Here is a 15496-nt window from a genome sequence, read left to right as displayed (position 1 = left end):
TCAGAGTTTCACAGACATGTACTGTAAGAAATGGGTTGATCTTTTAACATTTCTGTCACTCAAGTAGTAGCTCAAGAAAGCAACACCAAAGTTGTGGGTTCACTCCCCAGGGAACAAAGAAATACAAAATATATACATGTTGCTATGGACTTAAGCATGTGCTAAATGTATACAAAATCTATTAGAAATGTTAAAACCCATGGTTGGGCAAAATATGGCGAAAACCATTGGGTAAACCAACATACTTGTTTGTTTTAACTATATGGACATTTAAACCAATGGAAGCAGGTAAACAATATTTTTTTGTTTTAATACCTAAATGATAATAGATGGAGTTAATCCACTCGATTAGAGAGAAAATGAGTTTCCATAAAGGAGAACACACAGAAGCTCTCAGCCGTGTAACCAGAGAACTGTCTGTCACACTGAGCTCAGGGATCTTTTTACTACAGGACATACTGATAAAACATCAGCCCTTCAGGTAAAGATGGGTAAACATAAAGCTACAGAGCATCAATACTCTTTAGATTTATGAGTCTGGGAACTCGGATGGGGCTGGAGCATTTGATGAGTAGTAAACAGAAGGCATGACAGGTGTTGAAAGAGAAATATTATACTGTATAAACATACACATTATAACATACAGTGACAACCACATCCTCAGTAATGCACGAAGAGAAACAAACTTTGAAGCAATTTAATTTTTACTAAATAAATTTTTCATGCTACAATAAAGTCAACAATAAAATTCAAGTTAAAAAAGACAAGGGAAGCATTATTGAAATATCTTGACAGAGATGAATTTAAGATGTGTAGACGGGTAGGTCAACACACAATGTCTTAAATACACAAATATACGCAAAGTTCTGACAAGAACAGTGTAATACTAATCTTGCAAAGGCATAGCTTTCAACAGAACAAGCCTGTTGCAAAGGAATGTAACAACTACAGGTGCATCTTTAAACAATCTAAACCACCTTTTTCAATAAATCAAACATTAAACCAAGTATCTTTTCACTCAGAACTCCAAAATAAGGCACTATTATCTGTCCCGTTTTAATGTATTCACAATATGTTGTGAGAATGAACACAACTGTCACCGAGAACATTATTTACCTCTATCCTATAATAATATTCTTCTTACAGTGCTGGTCAATAACCCTTTGTTGTAGGCAGCAAAACTTCTCATGAAACAAAAGTTGTCAATAGCAGCAAATTCCTTATATTTCTGCATAGTTGAAAGTTCTGTCTATTATTGGTTACAAAAGATTTGTTGACACTGTCAATGTATCTTTATAAATCATGAAAACTAATATGACTCAACTAAAGATTACATCAACAAACAGCACAAGAGAAAAAACGGTTTGATGAGGTCTGAATGAAAGTTGATATGCTGCTGTAAGTTACACATAAATGTAAATAAACAACATGTAGAATATGAACTAAAATATATATTAATCATCTTAATGGAATGTCCTCCATGATAGCTGGCAAAAACTAAAACAAATGAAAATGTCAGTCACAGAATTCAGAATTAAAACAATACTGATCTTCAGGAATGTATTTGGTATGGCACACTGTTCATAAATCATTTCAATGATTTATAATATGCCATAATCTAATCATATTTCATTAATAATGTCATTATGAGATAACATGACAATGTTCAGCTTGCAATGTCTTAAAGCAAACACTTGATTCAAACAAAGAAAAAAATGATAAATGAAAAACCGGGCATGAGGCAGAGTAGGGGAGGCACGATGAGGTGTGGTCTGGGATGAGGATGTTGGGGCAGGTCTGCAGGGTATGAGTGTTCATGAGCTGGCCATGAACACGGTCCACATAGACATGGGAGCACAGAGGGAGTAGACAATGAGGTTTTCATCTCTGCAAAGACAAAAGTGTTCATGTATTTATTACATGTCAAATACTATGTTGGTAGAAGAAACAGGAAACGATACAATAGTAAGACTGAAGTATTGATGAAATCTGGTTCCCAATGTCTTTGTTCTGCTAAACCACTTGGAAGATATTTGGAAGAATGATAAACAGATCTCATCCCACATTTACTGCCATGGTAGGGAAAATTACACTATTAACAATCGAAGGGTGAGTCAATTATGACAGAATGTATATTTGTGAGTAAACTACTATATAGCACCAGTGGACCACAAACAATTATTCGGACAGTTTTGGACTTTGCACCTTTACAGCACTATAGACGTTCATTGTAGGTGGACGTCCATCAGCTTGTTTCTACAAAAAATGTTTTGGGGAAATAAACAGCATGCAACCAATGCAACTCTGAAACCCTCGATTACATTTGACTCACATCCTATGACAAAAACTTCCTTGTTGGTTCAGGAACAACACTGCCAATCAGATTTCAGGTTAAGCTTAGGGCCAGTGCTAAACATGAACTCACTGCGAGGATAAATTAGGTGGGTGATCATCTGTCGGCAACATGACTTAAAAACATCTAAAACATGAATCTTTGAAGTGTCAAGACATGAGAAAGATGCATGCAACTTATAATATTCTACGCAAGTAAAATTTGGTTTAGTTTATGAACAACTAACAAACATCTAATTCAGATAGGGCTGCCAACCGATTAAATCGCATCCAAGTTAGTGTTTACATCATTTGTAATGCTGTGTACCGTGCATATTAATTTCCTATTTATAAACAAAAAAGCACACGTTTTTGCAAACACTTCAGCACATCCAAAGTCCTCATTTGATTAGTTCAATTTCACATTATTTCCGTTAGACGTGTAGAATTTTCACGCCTCTAAACATTAACGTGGCTGAATGAAATGTGATTGGTTGCTTTACCTGTCAGTCATATAGCCTATTGGGTGCACCTTGGCCAAAGAAAGCTGCGATAAGTTCCGTGAGACTTTATGAACAGTACACATAAATGATGTGAACAGAAACATTTATTCTGGATGCAATTAATGGTTTGACAGCGTTGAAGCTTTCTATATGGTGCCGTATGGTTCTTTTCAATGCTTTAGGTGACTTCTGGTGTATTTCTTAGCACTAATTGAACGGTTACACGACTCTAAACTTCCTCTGGTCTGTGTAGGTGTGTGTTGACCTGTTTGCTGCATCAATACCTGTTTGCCTGTCTGCTTCATAAACTCACGGCTGGAGCCTAAACTTGAACTTTTTGTACTACAGGGCAAAGGTGTATTTTTTGTAGTGTATGAAGTGGGCAAACCACTAGAAGACGCTACATTTCGCTGTGTAATAGATGCTGCCTTTGAACCCTCAGTAGATTGTGATTTGGATATATTAGGCTGCTTTTTAAGAAAAGTCTTTTTTGAAGGTTTCAGATCATTTTCTTTTGTTGTAACTTTCCCTTTTTTCTCCATTTGTGAATCATCTGTTCTAGATAGTCGTGTGCTTTGAGCTTCAACTGTATGTGAACAGTAAGAACCAGGTTTGGTCACTGTCAAAGAGGTATGACGTTGTTTAATAAATGTGTTACTGCGTAATGGTGCTGACACTTTAACTCTCTTCCCCTTCGACTCATAAATCTTGGGTTGTCGTGACAGAATCGCAAATGGGCCCAAACTGCTGGTGGCATCATCCAACGAGCGAGACCAACTTGACCTGTAACTACGCACAAACGTAGTGTCACGTGTAATGCCGGTGGTTGCTAAACTCAGCGTGGACGTAGAGCACTCTAGTTCATTTGAGGTAGAAAAAGAAGATGAGGAAGAAGAGGAGGAGGCTCTTACGGGGCTGTAGTGAATGCTGTGTGACATCTGCCTCATGTGGCCGCTCATGTTGGGTGAAACAGCAGGCACCAGCACCGGGCTGGAGCGTTGGCTGTTTCTCATGGGGCTTCGGGGGGCTCGGCCTGATTTAGTCAGATGTTTGGTTAGAGAGTGCCGAGGGCTGCTGCCGTTACTGCGAGGGTAGATGGGTGCTTCTAGTTCTTCAAGCCGGTGAGTCAGCGCCAGCTTTTGTTGGATAGCCATACGCAAAAGAGAGTTGAGTGTCTTTTTCTCATCCTCGGCGGACGCGAGCTGTCTCTGCATCTCATCTAATTGGGTTACGTACTGGTCACATCTGTAAAATGAAAAGGAGTGATAGAAATACAAGGAGCAGGAAGTCCACACGAGGGCGCCACATTCCAAGAATAAAATGCTTCATTAATAACATTTATGAGCACAAATAAATCAACTAATGGGTGGTAACTGTGAAATGCACCATAATGAAACCCGTAATGAAACGCCCTTTATCATCTTATCACATTTACTACTTTTTGGGTTGATGGGTCAGAATGTAAACATCTTAACATTTTAATATATATTGTGCATTTAAACTTGAAAATAATATTTTACAACTGATGAATGTTATATGGAATAACAGAAGAGTTAGTGGAGGGTCAGTAGTCTATTTTGTCACTAAAAATAGAATGTTATCCTCATCTCTACTGTTGGTCTGCACAGGAGATCAAAGAGAGTGCACGCTAATCGGCATGTGAAAAGACCTTGTGGCAGACCAGGGTTTGAGATTATAATCTGCTCAATTTAGTTTTAAAACAGATGTCATGAGGGTCATGAGTGTCTAATCTCTTTGGCACTGTATCCCAATGACCTCTCAAACTTTCTACAAACGTACACAAACACTGCAATATTTCACCACAGAACGGCCTGTACAACTATAAATCCCTCAATCCCTAAATAAACTCGGTTCACTCCTCAGATGGCTCAAGAGAAGCATGTTTTTTGTTTCTTTTTTTTTATAAACTTCATCAAATTCTTCCAAAACATATGTACTACGATCAAACCGTAAACCAGTTTACAAGACATTAAACACATGCTTAAATCACTCATCAGTGTGAAACCAGTGCAGCAGGAATTGTGCGTACATCACGCCACATGCTTAGTATGTGTGTAATCCCATCATACCTGCTTGCAAACATCACCCGCAGGGATGAGAAGGTGGCCGCGTCTTCTTTCAGGGCCTTCAGTTCATTTCTCAGCTTCAGCATAGTCCCGGACACCATGCTCTTCTCCGTCTCATACTTGGTCTTCAAGTTGTTTAAGGCTAACTCTGCAGTCTTTATAAGAAAAAACATTTACATTAGGGCTGACGATCAAATCTTTTTTCAATTTGTTTAATCAGTTAATTTACATATAAATGTTAGCTGAGAAAAGCCCCATGTGCTGTACATGACTGGCATTCTAAAACATTACTGGTAAAAGCATTAAGTATGAAATGCACATTACAAAAAAGAGGCTTAGAAACATCAGGCTGTTCACATTGTTGTGTTCTTGCATTCCATCTGGGATATTTTTAATTGTTGGTTTATAGACCACTTCGGAGGACATAAACAATGCTGGTCCATCTTTTTCATTTTACCACTACACAAATGTTTAACTAAAATAAAGCCAACAGAACATGTATAACTGAATCAAAATGTTAAACTTCATATTTAAGATTTAATCAAATAAAAACTAGAAGTGCTTCTGGACCAGTATTCACATCTTTCAAAGTGGTCTATAGATGAATCTGTTAATGCAGTCAAATTAAAGTTTTCAAGACCCTTACATTCTGATTCCACCAAGTGTAAAAAAGGCTAAAGTTTAATTCTTTTTTTTATCATGCTGTATGGCATTGCCAGTAATCACTGTCAGAAAGAAGTCACAAGGGTTCAGTAATCCTGTGTCTGATGTTCTGCTCTGTCCAACTAAAGTATAAAAGGAAGAAATTCTCTGTAGCCAGAGGAGAAGTTCAGCTTCTGTGAAATATATTGCTGAATAGAAATACAATCTTATAGGCATTTGAACATTTCCATTCCACCATTTCATGTTGACTGTTCACCTTTCCACTAGTTAAAATAGTGAAACAATTACTCATCAATCATGATTTCTGGATAAGGATATTAAATAATCTAAAAGAAACTGCATTAAGCAAAAATTAAATACTTTATCAATGTACATATCTGGAGAAAGATTTTACAACAAATTTGAACATTGAATCGGACCCAGAATTCTGAGTTGGATGAGCATTTTATAATCACTTAATGAGTATTTATGAAAATGAAAATGATTTTATTTTTTCATACTTCCAACGATCGTGGGAACCCGGTCTTTAAACGGTTTCATTAAGACGACCAAAGTTAACTTCAAGTGTGTGTTTGACTGCAATATAACAAAATCTTTCTTTATATTTTATCGTATACAAATTGTATTAAAATATATTAAAACTACTCAATAGGTATTGTTTCTTTGCGGAGGTCTATCCGGAAGTTAAGTTTGGGTCACATAGTGCTTGTTTATGATATTGCTGCTGAAACCGTCTATATAATCAACCATGTGATGTACCTGTTTGTTGGCTTTTAGGACAGTTCTGAGAGTGGCTATCTGCTCTCTCTTGGTGCTCAGGAGAGACTTGAGCTTTAAAACTTCCTCAAGCAGTGCCTCTATGTCACGCTCTGATTCGGTGCTGCCTCCTTCTGCTGGGTAGGACATCGGGTTACGCTGCCGGCACAAGTCTACCGCTACCTATAAAAATCATTTTGTCATAACAATTTACATTTATTTATAATAATAACTTTTGAAAATCTGATGACTCGGTGTGGTTGAAGTACCAAATCACAATATCTATACAGAATATATATTTTATAGTATAAACAGACCATTTTAAAGTGTATAGACATCATCATTAATTTACTACAGAGTTGCAGACATACCTGCAAGTGTTTAATCTGGCAGCGTATTATAGCCACTAGATTGCGCACATTGGTTGGGTCCCTGAAGTCAAGTGTGGGAGACCCTGGACAACTCCCACAGCTGGAGGACGCGTCTCCATTACTCATGTCCCTCTCTCCAGTAGAGGAATCTTTTGCAAACATGTCCCCCGACTGCCTGTGTCTCCGGAATGATCCGTGATAGAGGTGCTGCTGTGACTGGTTATTCATTCGTCCAGGATGCGCTCCATCGCGATAGTAATCCAGCATCACTCGACTGGGTGTTAGGTTGTTACTTACACACACGTGATGGTAAAGGTTGGCGAGCTCCTCAGAAAATGCAAGCAGCTCCTCCTGTGCAACACTGAGATGACCTTCAGAGTCTGTGGCGACCTGCCTCGTGGCACCAATTTCCCGCTCCAGCTGTCTTATTCGTTCCTGGTCCTGGCAGCTGGCAGCGATACATTGTTCAAGTTTGTTAGCGAGACCTTCTGCTTCGCCCCTCCAGCGTTCCGTTTCCTGTTTGCAGTGTTTTTCAAGGATTTTGGAGTGCTCGCCAGCCGCTTTCAGTTCCTCACGAAGACGCGCAAGCTCCTCGTTTGCCACTTGCATGCGGCACTCTAGTACCTCTGTGCTTTTAGCATCCACCTCGTAGTAGCTGATACTGTTTTCAGCATCTTGGTTCGGAGGGTTTCTGGGAGCCAGGCTTGTTGAGACTGTGCCCTGAAGGGTCTCCAAACATTGTGTCAGCTGTTCCATCTTTACCTGTTGCTCACTGAGGGAATTCTTAGATTGAACTAACTGCTGCTGGAGATCCTGCACTGTGCTGGTGAGTGTGGCATTCTCTCTTTCCACCTGGAGATGGAACCACAAGATTTTTATTTGCATTGAAGTCATTTTAAACACACAACAGCAAAACTATTTCCAGTAATACAACTCTAAATCGAAACTGACAACACAGCTCATAAAGTGAGTGAGAAGTATGTGCGTAGGATGTAAACAAGTTCTCCTACCTGTTTAAGCTGCTGTTTCAATTTCTGACTGTCTGACAGGTGCAGCTCACTCAGCAGGTCAGACACAAGCCCAGGACCCTGAGGTCTGAAGAACACATCACTACTCCTGGGTGTGGAACATCTGTTTTTCTCCATCCCTTTGGAATTGTTGTATCCGCTGTCCATCTCCTCCTCATCCTTCTCTCCGTCGTGGCTATCGTCCAGCTGTATCTCCAGGTGGCTGATGGAGTCGAAGGGGTTGAGGTTTAGGGCGGCTAGCTCTCGTCTCAGGCTGTTCTTCTGCTCTCTCTCCTCTTTCAGGGCCTCCAAAGCCTCTTCCAGCTGATGCTCTGCGATCTCCCGCAGACGTCCAGCCTCTTCCAGCTGTGCCCTCAGCAGATCCAGCTCTTCTTCTTTATGAGTCAACTCCAGCTTCAAAGATTCAAACTCCACCTGAAGACACAAACGTAAAATAGCATTTTGGCAATTTGTTTCTTATTTATATAGTTTCATTTCAACTTCGATTTGCTTCAATATCGATCAGTTATCAGAATTTAATTTAAACAAATGTACATGGAATAGATATTAAAATATATATGCTGGTAACTGAACCCCCCCATAATAAAATACACATGCACGTTAATAGTATGATTATGTGTTAATAATAGTTCAATTGTTTTGAATTACTATTTACTTTGAGTAACCAAACATTACTTATAAATGTGCCACATTGAAATCATGAAGAACTTGAAATTCATATACAACTTGAAACGTTCAAAATTCAACTCTAAAAATGGCACCTTATTCTGGACGAGAGGCTAAATACAGATAATACTCATGACATGCATTAAGAATCGATGAGAATCACCCAAATCGATGTTGTTTCTTTAAATTGTAGATCATGTAAAATAAAAGAATCTATGTTTTTTTAAATACGTTATATCCAGGGATGCACCGATTTCAGACCAAGTACAAGTACAAGGACTTACATTTGGGTACTTGCCGATACGAGTACTTAATAATGATTCATTCATTCTTTCTAACATTTCTGTTTTGTAAAACAATATTTAAAACAATCTCATAACATTGTTTAATGTAGTTGTAATTTGTCAGTGTTGTAAATTATTTGATTTGATTTGTAACAGCCCTAGTGTCTTATTCTAGTTAAATTTATTGATAAAATGTAAGAATATAAACTGAAAGCTGAAGCAAAGCGTTGAGAGCGCGTGATCTCTTTTCGCTTGGTGGTGTGCGCGGGGAATTTTATGACTTTCCGCACGACTCTGCATCAGAAGATGCGTTGCCATAAGGTGGTATGGGGTGCGGTTGTATCGGGGTAGTTTTATGAGTACATGAGCACAGTATCCGACTGAGACCCGAGTACTGGTATCGGTGCATCCCTAGTTATATCCCTTGGGCAAAAAAGCAAAAACAACATTTTAGTCCTGTATCAGCTACCGTAGTTCTTCTAAAGGGAGGGGCGGAGTGAGCCGTTCGGAGGCAATTCGGAACTTCAATTGATATTTCCTCATCTTTTTTTCAAGTTTTACTAGTTCACTAGAGAAATATTATACTGAGACGTATAATCTTAATTTGTGGCGGTGTCACAGCATATTGCACTTTGCACAAGCTTAAGCACTTAATTTATATTTTAAAGGCTCATTACAATGGTTTTGTATTGCTCTGTAATTTGGAACAATGTTACATAAAATATATTTTTCATACATGAAGCTTAAACCATCATCTGTTGTCCCCATTCCCCATGAATATTGAAATTAAAATCATAATCTGCGAATAGCCGACTAGTGGCCTAAATGAACAACTACTAGTCGATTTAAGTAATCTCTGGTGGAGGGCAGCCCTAGTGTATAAACTGCATGAACTCATCCTGACCAAACCAGTTTTTCATCCAATAAACAAGGCGTTCTAGCATCTGTGAATATTCATGTGTGTAGTGAATAAAACCTTTCTCTTGTTCAATCCCATAGGAGAAAGGCTTTTCTAAACAGCTGAAACTCACACACTGCCACACTAGTGCTTGTAGTGCTCTGAATATGTTTTTAACATCTCTTGTCAAAGTCACATGACATTTCTCATGAGGACTATTTCACACCAGGACATTGTGTCCACCCAAAAATTCAAACGCTTTTAACAAAGCATGTTAGATTACTGCAAAACTATTTTGAACAGGATCTATTCAACGTGTTAAATATTGCAGCAAAAAGTGCAGATGTACAAATACACAGAACTACTGAAGAGTGTAATTCAAGAAGCAATTCCGTATGCATCCCTTCTATGCCGTATGCCATCACCATACCATCCAGGCTTAATCTAACATATGTATGGTAAACAAATTTAAACCAATAGTCACCCACCTGGTTCTCCTTAAGCACAGAGACTTGTTTCTGCAGGGAGATGTTCTCCTCCTCCAGCTCAGTGTTGTCTTGAAGCTGCTGGACCTCTCGAGTCTTGTACTCCTTCAGCTGCTCTTTTACACGCATATTCTCCACATCCAAACACTCACAATCCTAAAAGAAAGCAAATCTGCCTTTAAAACTGAAACTGAGAGATATACTCAGACGTGAACAAAGAATATTTGATGGTAGCTTCAACTTTAGCAGCTGTGGTGACATGTAGCTTCATATGATACAGATTATCTTCAAACATCAAATGTAAAATTCTAACATATATTTATCACCATGTCATTTTTGAAGCCCCATTACGCTTTATTGTGTTGGAAGAATACAAATTTAAGCATGTTTTGTGTTGTTTAATACGCCATTATTCACAGATGTAGACTAGTTCTTGAAAATAGTTGACCGTGATCTCTTTCCTCTTAAAAAAAAGAAGAGATCCGCTGACATTGAAACTCAAACTGGTTTTGTTACACGATGAGGCCTCATGGAGACAGAGCATCAGATTTCCACTTTTACTTTGATCAGCTTGTTATATAGCAGAGGGCGCAGTACTCAGATCTATTATATGTGGTAAGGAATACTAGGACACATTTTCACAAAAAACTGGCATTCTATGTAAGAGGTGTTGTACCTTCTTCAGGTGAACGGAAAGCCCAGCCAGTGTGTCATTTTCAGCCGTAGCGTTGGCCAGAAAGACACGGACCTGTTTAAGCTCCGCCTGCAGCTCATCCATGCGTATGGCCATGGCCTCCTCTTTGCTGGCCGTCTCTTGCAGGAGACTCTCCTCTCGGCTTTCCCCATCTGCTGCTGCACGCTTATGACTGTTGACAGAGTCTGCCAGGGCCTAAACACAAACACATTAAACACTGAATAAATGCCATCTAATCCAAGAAACTGAAATACACTAGACACACATCTGACAATTTCTAATAAACAAATACAGCCTTACTTGGCTGGCTAAATACGGAGCACTGACAAATGAGCTACTTCAAGCGTGAACTGACAGTCTTTTAATAACCACAGCTTTTTATCACTTGATTTTGGATTTTGTTTACTAGCCTAGCCTGTATACATCTGCAATCGTGTTTAGAGCTGGCAATACAAACTCTACATACATTAACCATGAGATTCCAGCATCCCAAGCAACCAGAGCGTTTCAATGAATGGTCTAAAGTTCATGATGAGGCCCCCTTTGTTTTTAAAGAGAAACGTCCACCAGATTGTCCCTCATGCACTTTTAGATGATGGATCGAGCCTTAACAGGTTTCCTGCCATAAATACAGCCACACGTTTGCAACATTACAATTTAAGTCATGTACGAACAGGTTTGTGCCGGTCTATAATTGTAGATAAAAAGCAGGCTGAAGTGTGGATGACTGAGCCTGACACATACACACATTTGTACAGAATGTGTATGACAGGGGAATTCGATGATCTCATAACAGCGGACATAAAAGATTATAAATACTTTTTCAAGACGACATGATTACGGCACATACAGTACATATTGATAAGAACAATTCTGGAGTCAAAGTACTGTTGCACAGTAAAAACATCTGAGTGCCAAAACTGACATCACATGCTTTTTCTAGTACAATGGACAATGTTCACTCCAGTCTTTTCACTCCACCACGCTCACCTACTTTAGCAATTTCATGCTCTACTAATCAGACATACAGAAACGCATGAGCCTCATCTTCATACCGGCGGAAGTTTGTCTACACAGTGGCACATAGGTCAAGTCAACGTAAAACATCCGTTAAATATTAGCTAATGGTTGTCAACCAACAATAAATCCACCTCAAAATGCTCTGGTGCTGGACTTTAAAGATTCCAAAATCAGGGATTTATGAGGAACAGGTTTATATAATAAATCGGATAATACAGGGAACTAAAAAAGCTCAGGCATTTCAGATTTACGGTTTACTACTTTCGCCATGGACCACATATAGTGCTAATAAAACTGTTTTTTTTTTTTCACTCTCTTTGTCCCTTACAATAAATTTTACTTTATCGGCTGTGCCTTTAAAGACATGTCCTCTTTACAAAGCAGTGGTTCTCACAGACCGGCTGCGAGTTGCTGTCACCTCCAATATCAATTTGGGGCCCTCCATATCTACATCCTATTTGCAAAGCCTGTTTTAGAATTCACAAAACTACCCACCTCATAAAATGTTAGATCAGACAGCAGGGTCATATACTACAAGTGACTTTTGGTTTAGGATTTCCCTTAGATAACATTTTGTTAGTTTGACACACTGCATTTAAAATATGAGGGTAGTTGACAGATTTATATGCAAATCTGTCCTGTGACAAAAATGTAGGGGGAAAAACTAACAATGAAGATAAATCTCTCTTATGCTATTTTATATGCTAAATATAAATATCAAACATATAAAACAAAAATGTAATATAAATAGTTTGTTTTTACATTTTTTCTAGACAAATGTTTAATTTATTTGTCAACTACTCACATGCAGTGTGTAAATAATGTGTTAAAATAAATACAGATTAGTCTCCAGAATCCCATAATTGAATATCGTAATCATATCATCAGCTTTTTGGGCAGTAACAAAGTAAACCCAAGTGGAGTGTTCAAACCCATTAAAAAACAGCAATATTTGCATGGCAAGCACAAATAGTAAAATTGGACCTAGACACTGAATGTACTATGTTGTCGTGTTCAGGCAAAACATTCGAGTACGCAAACTAGGGCTGCACGATCATGGGTAAAATAATAATCATGATTTCAACAAATAATGTCAACAATGCATATGTTATAATCTGCTGCCATTGAACTGACCTTATAAGGAGTTTTGTGCTTGCTTTTAAAACATTAATATCACAACAATTATGCTCGATTAATTGCGGGAAGCATAAATCGTTATCCCGATCACCAAACCATCTATTTTAAGGCCGAAAGGATGTGATTCACACAGAGAAACTGCTTATAATCTTTCGACAAATGATATGCAGAGAAAATTTTAAGGTAAACAGTGTAATAGCTAAAAGGAGCGTCTAAAATCAATACTTGGTTGTTACTTAGACTAGAAAATAAATTCTTGACACAGCGTAGCACTTATACCATCTCATTCAGAGTGAGCCTCCATTCACTAACCTCTCTAACCTCCTGTAGCTCCAGTTTGAGTGCTTCATGCTCTTCCTCCAGCTGGCTGTGTTTGCTCTTCAGGGCAGCGCTCTCCTCCAGCACAGCCAGGCCATATCGTGCAGCTTGTAATTTTTCTTCATTGGCCTCCTGCAGTTCGACCGTCAGCCTCTCCACCTCTGCCTGAAGCCCACCAACTCCTTCAATGACCCCCGACACCTCTCCATCACCCTCGTCCAACATCCTCCGGCCTACCTCGGCTTCACACTGAAAGACTCTTCACTCTTGTACTGTCATCTCTGCAATGAGTGATAGTTTCTGTGTTAACTTTCGCAGCTTGATGTGTTGAATCAACATAATAAAGAGATCAATGTGAAGTCGTCATTTATTCACCCTCGTGTCATTCAAATCAAAACCTGTACATGTGACCGTTTCTTCTGTGGAACACAAACTTAGATATTTGTGAAACGCCTGCTTTTGCGTCCATACGATGGAGGTCAATGATGTGTGATCACCAACGTTCTTCAGAAATTCTTACTTTTGTGTTCTGAAATAATGCGATACTGGTTTGGAATGAGTAAATATCCAATGTTTACATATGCAACGTAACTACAGAACAAGAAAGAAGATGTTTTAAAGCAAGTTGGTAACAGCACCAGACCCCATTCACTTATATTGTATGGACACAAAATCAATGCAAGTAAAAGGGGTCCAGTTAACAACATTCTTCAAAATATCTTCTTTTGTGATCCGGGAAGAGAGAAAGTCATTATTATTTACATCGCAATGCGCATGGGTAAACAGAAACAGACATGTTATGCTCTAGCAGCAACAAGCAGTGTCCATTTTGTATTTGGTTTGAGCGAATATCATCAATAATGTGAAGTTTTATTGACATGTATTAATTGAGGAAGTATTTGCAGTATATGACCCGTCAGCCCCCGCGGCAGTCAGACACCGGTACAGCTTATCAATGTTAACACAAAGCCATTTTAGTGCCGTTAGGCTTTTAACGAGACGACTTCAAAAGTTACAAAACGTCATTTCCTAGTTTTGTCATCGCTTTGCTAACACGTTTCGTTTGACCGATTTCGCGACAACTTACTCTCGTGTCATTCTGAAATGAACATTATTTACACGTTAGCTTGAGCATCCGTTAAACCTCAAAACAGCCGCCTTAGCTCGTTCAACGTTATCTGTTTGCGAGGTTAGCTCGGTTTAGCTAGTTCAGCTAGCTGGTACTAAAGTATAATACGAATGTCGCTTTTAATCGCGTCTTACCTTTTAATTTAATGACGAAAATCGCTCAGAACAGCGAGGTTTTATGGATTTGTGCTCGAGGAGATCAACCCTTCACCGGCGCGCGCGCGCTCCAGAAGTCAGCCGTTTGAATCAATGCACGCGCGCTGACGCGCCTGGCTGCACTTCCGCTGTAGAGCGGGATGGTACAGCGGATGTGGTTTTGCTGTGCTATGGCGGAATGGTTTATAATTTGGGTTCATTCGCAGATACGTGCTCACCGGTCGAGTCATCCCCTTGAATAAAGTGCTGCCACGCGAGAAACAGTGGGAGAGGGAGATATTCCTTTCGTGGGATGACCGTAATGCGTATATCGTACCCCAAATTCCATCAGCCCTTGAGAAAGCTTATAATAACTTTATTATAGGAAAATACAAGAGTAATAAATGTAGTTTGTGTAGTAGCGTATCATTAAGTGCACCAATATGACACCTAGTGGTTGGAGAAGGTAGTGCAACCAAAATATCCACTGAATGGAGCAGTTCAGCTGCACAAGCAAGTGTCAAGTGCCCGTATTATACTGATGATTTTTCAGAATGCCTATTATGAATGCAGTTCATTTATTAATGACTGATCATTCTTAAATGGAGTATAACCGATATAACATGGGTAGCAAAAATGTCATTTATAGGGTGGCAACTGCTGAATAGCAGCTGTATCCAAGTTTGGCTCCGAGACACAGCCAGTGAATGTGCACAGAGACATCTAATATTATGTTTAAGCAGCTGTAAACAACAACCCGTTGGAGCGTGCTCGCAGCTGCTTGGAATAAGAGGTGTCACAATAAAGCAGTTCTGAAAATAATATTGATATTAATAACTGTGATTATTAATGCAATGCATGTGAACACTTTTTGAATGATTCCTTGACAGTATCTGGCTGACGTTTTAACATAGCAGGTGGTTGTTTTGCACCAGTTAAACACTTTAAAAGGTTAAATTTACCCAGAAATGTAAATTCTGGCTTCATTTATT

At 39.0% G+C, this 15496-nt stretch overlaps 1 protein-coding gene across 1 annotated transcript; it reads right to left on the bottom strand.

The window, feature by feature from the left end:
• Window positions 1-673: 673 nt before the first annotated feature.
• Window positions 674-14660, bottom strand: LOC306900581 (protein bicaudal D homolog 2). Its single transcript, XM_079467705.1, has 10 exons — window positions 14505-14660; window positions 13236-13522; window positions 10749-10961; window positions 10076-10228; window positions 7722-8153; window positions 6712-7563; window positions 6344-6523; window positions 4925-5076; window positions 3746-4079; window positions 674-1887 (listed from the first exon to the last, which is right to left on the bottom strand). The coding sequence occupies exons 2-10, from the start codon at window positions 13464-13466 to the stop codon at window positions 1882-1884; spliced, it is 2553 nt and encodes an 850-aa protein (XP_079323831.1). The 5' UTR covers window positions 13467-13522; window positions 14505-14660; the 3' UTR covers window positions 674-1881.
• Window positions 14661-15496: the final 836 nt, after the last annotated feature.

Source organism: Barbatula barbatula (assembly GCF_947034865.1).
Source record: "Barbatula barbatula genome assembly, chromosome: 11".
Taxonomy (NCBI): domain Eukaryota; kingdom Metazoa; phylum Chordata; class Actinopteri; order Cypriniformes; family Nemacheilidae; genus Barbatula; species Barbatula barbatula.
This window is presented reverse-complemented; position numbering and strand designations above follow the sequence as displayed.

Coding starts and splice junctions, on each gene's coding strand:
- LOC306900581 (XM_079467705.1), bottom strand. CDS start 13,466: ATGTTGGACGAGGGTGATGGAGAGGTGTCGGGGGTCATTGAAGGAGTT. Junction 10,962..13,235: donor AGCTACAGGAGGTTAGAGAG/GTTAGTGAATGG, acceptor GTTTGTGTTTAG/GCCCTGGCAGACTCTGTCAA. Junction 10,229..10,748: donor TTTCCGTTCACCTGAAGAAG/GTACAACACCTC, acceptor GCTTTCTTTTAG/GATTGTGAGTGTTTGGATGT.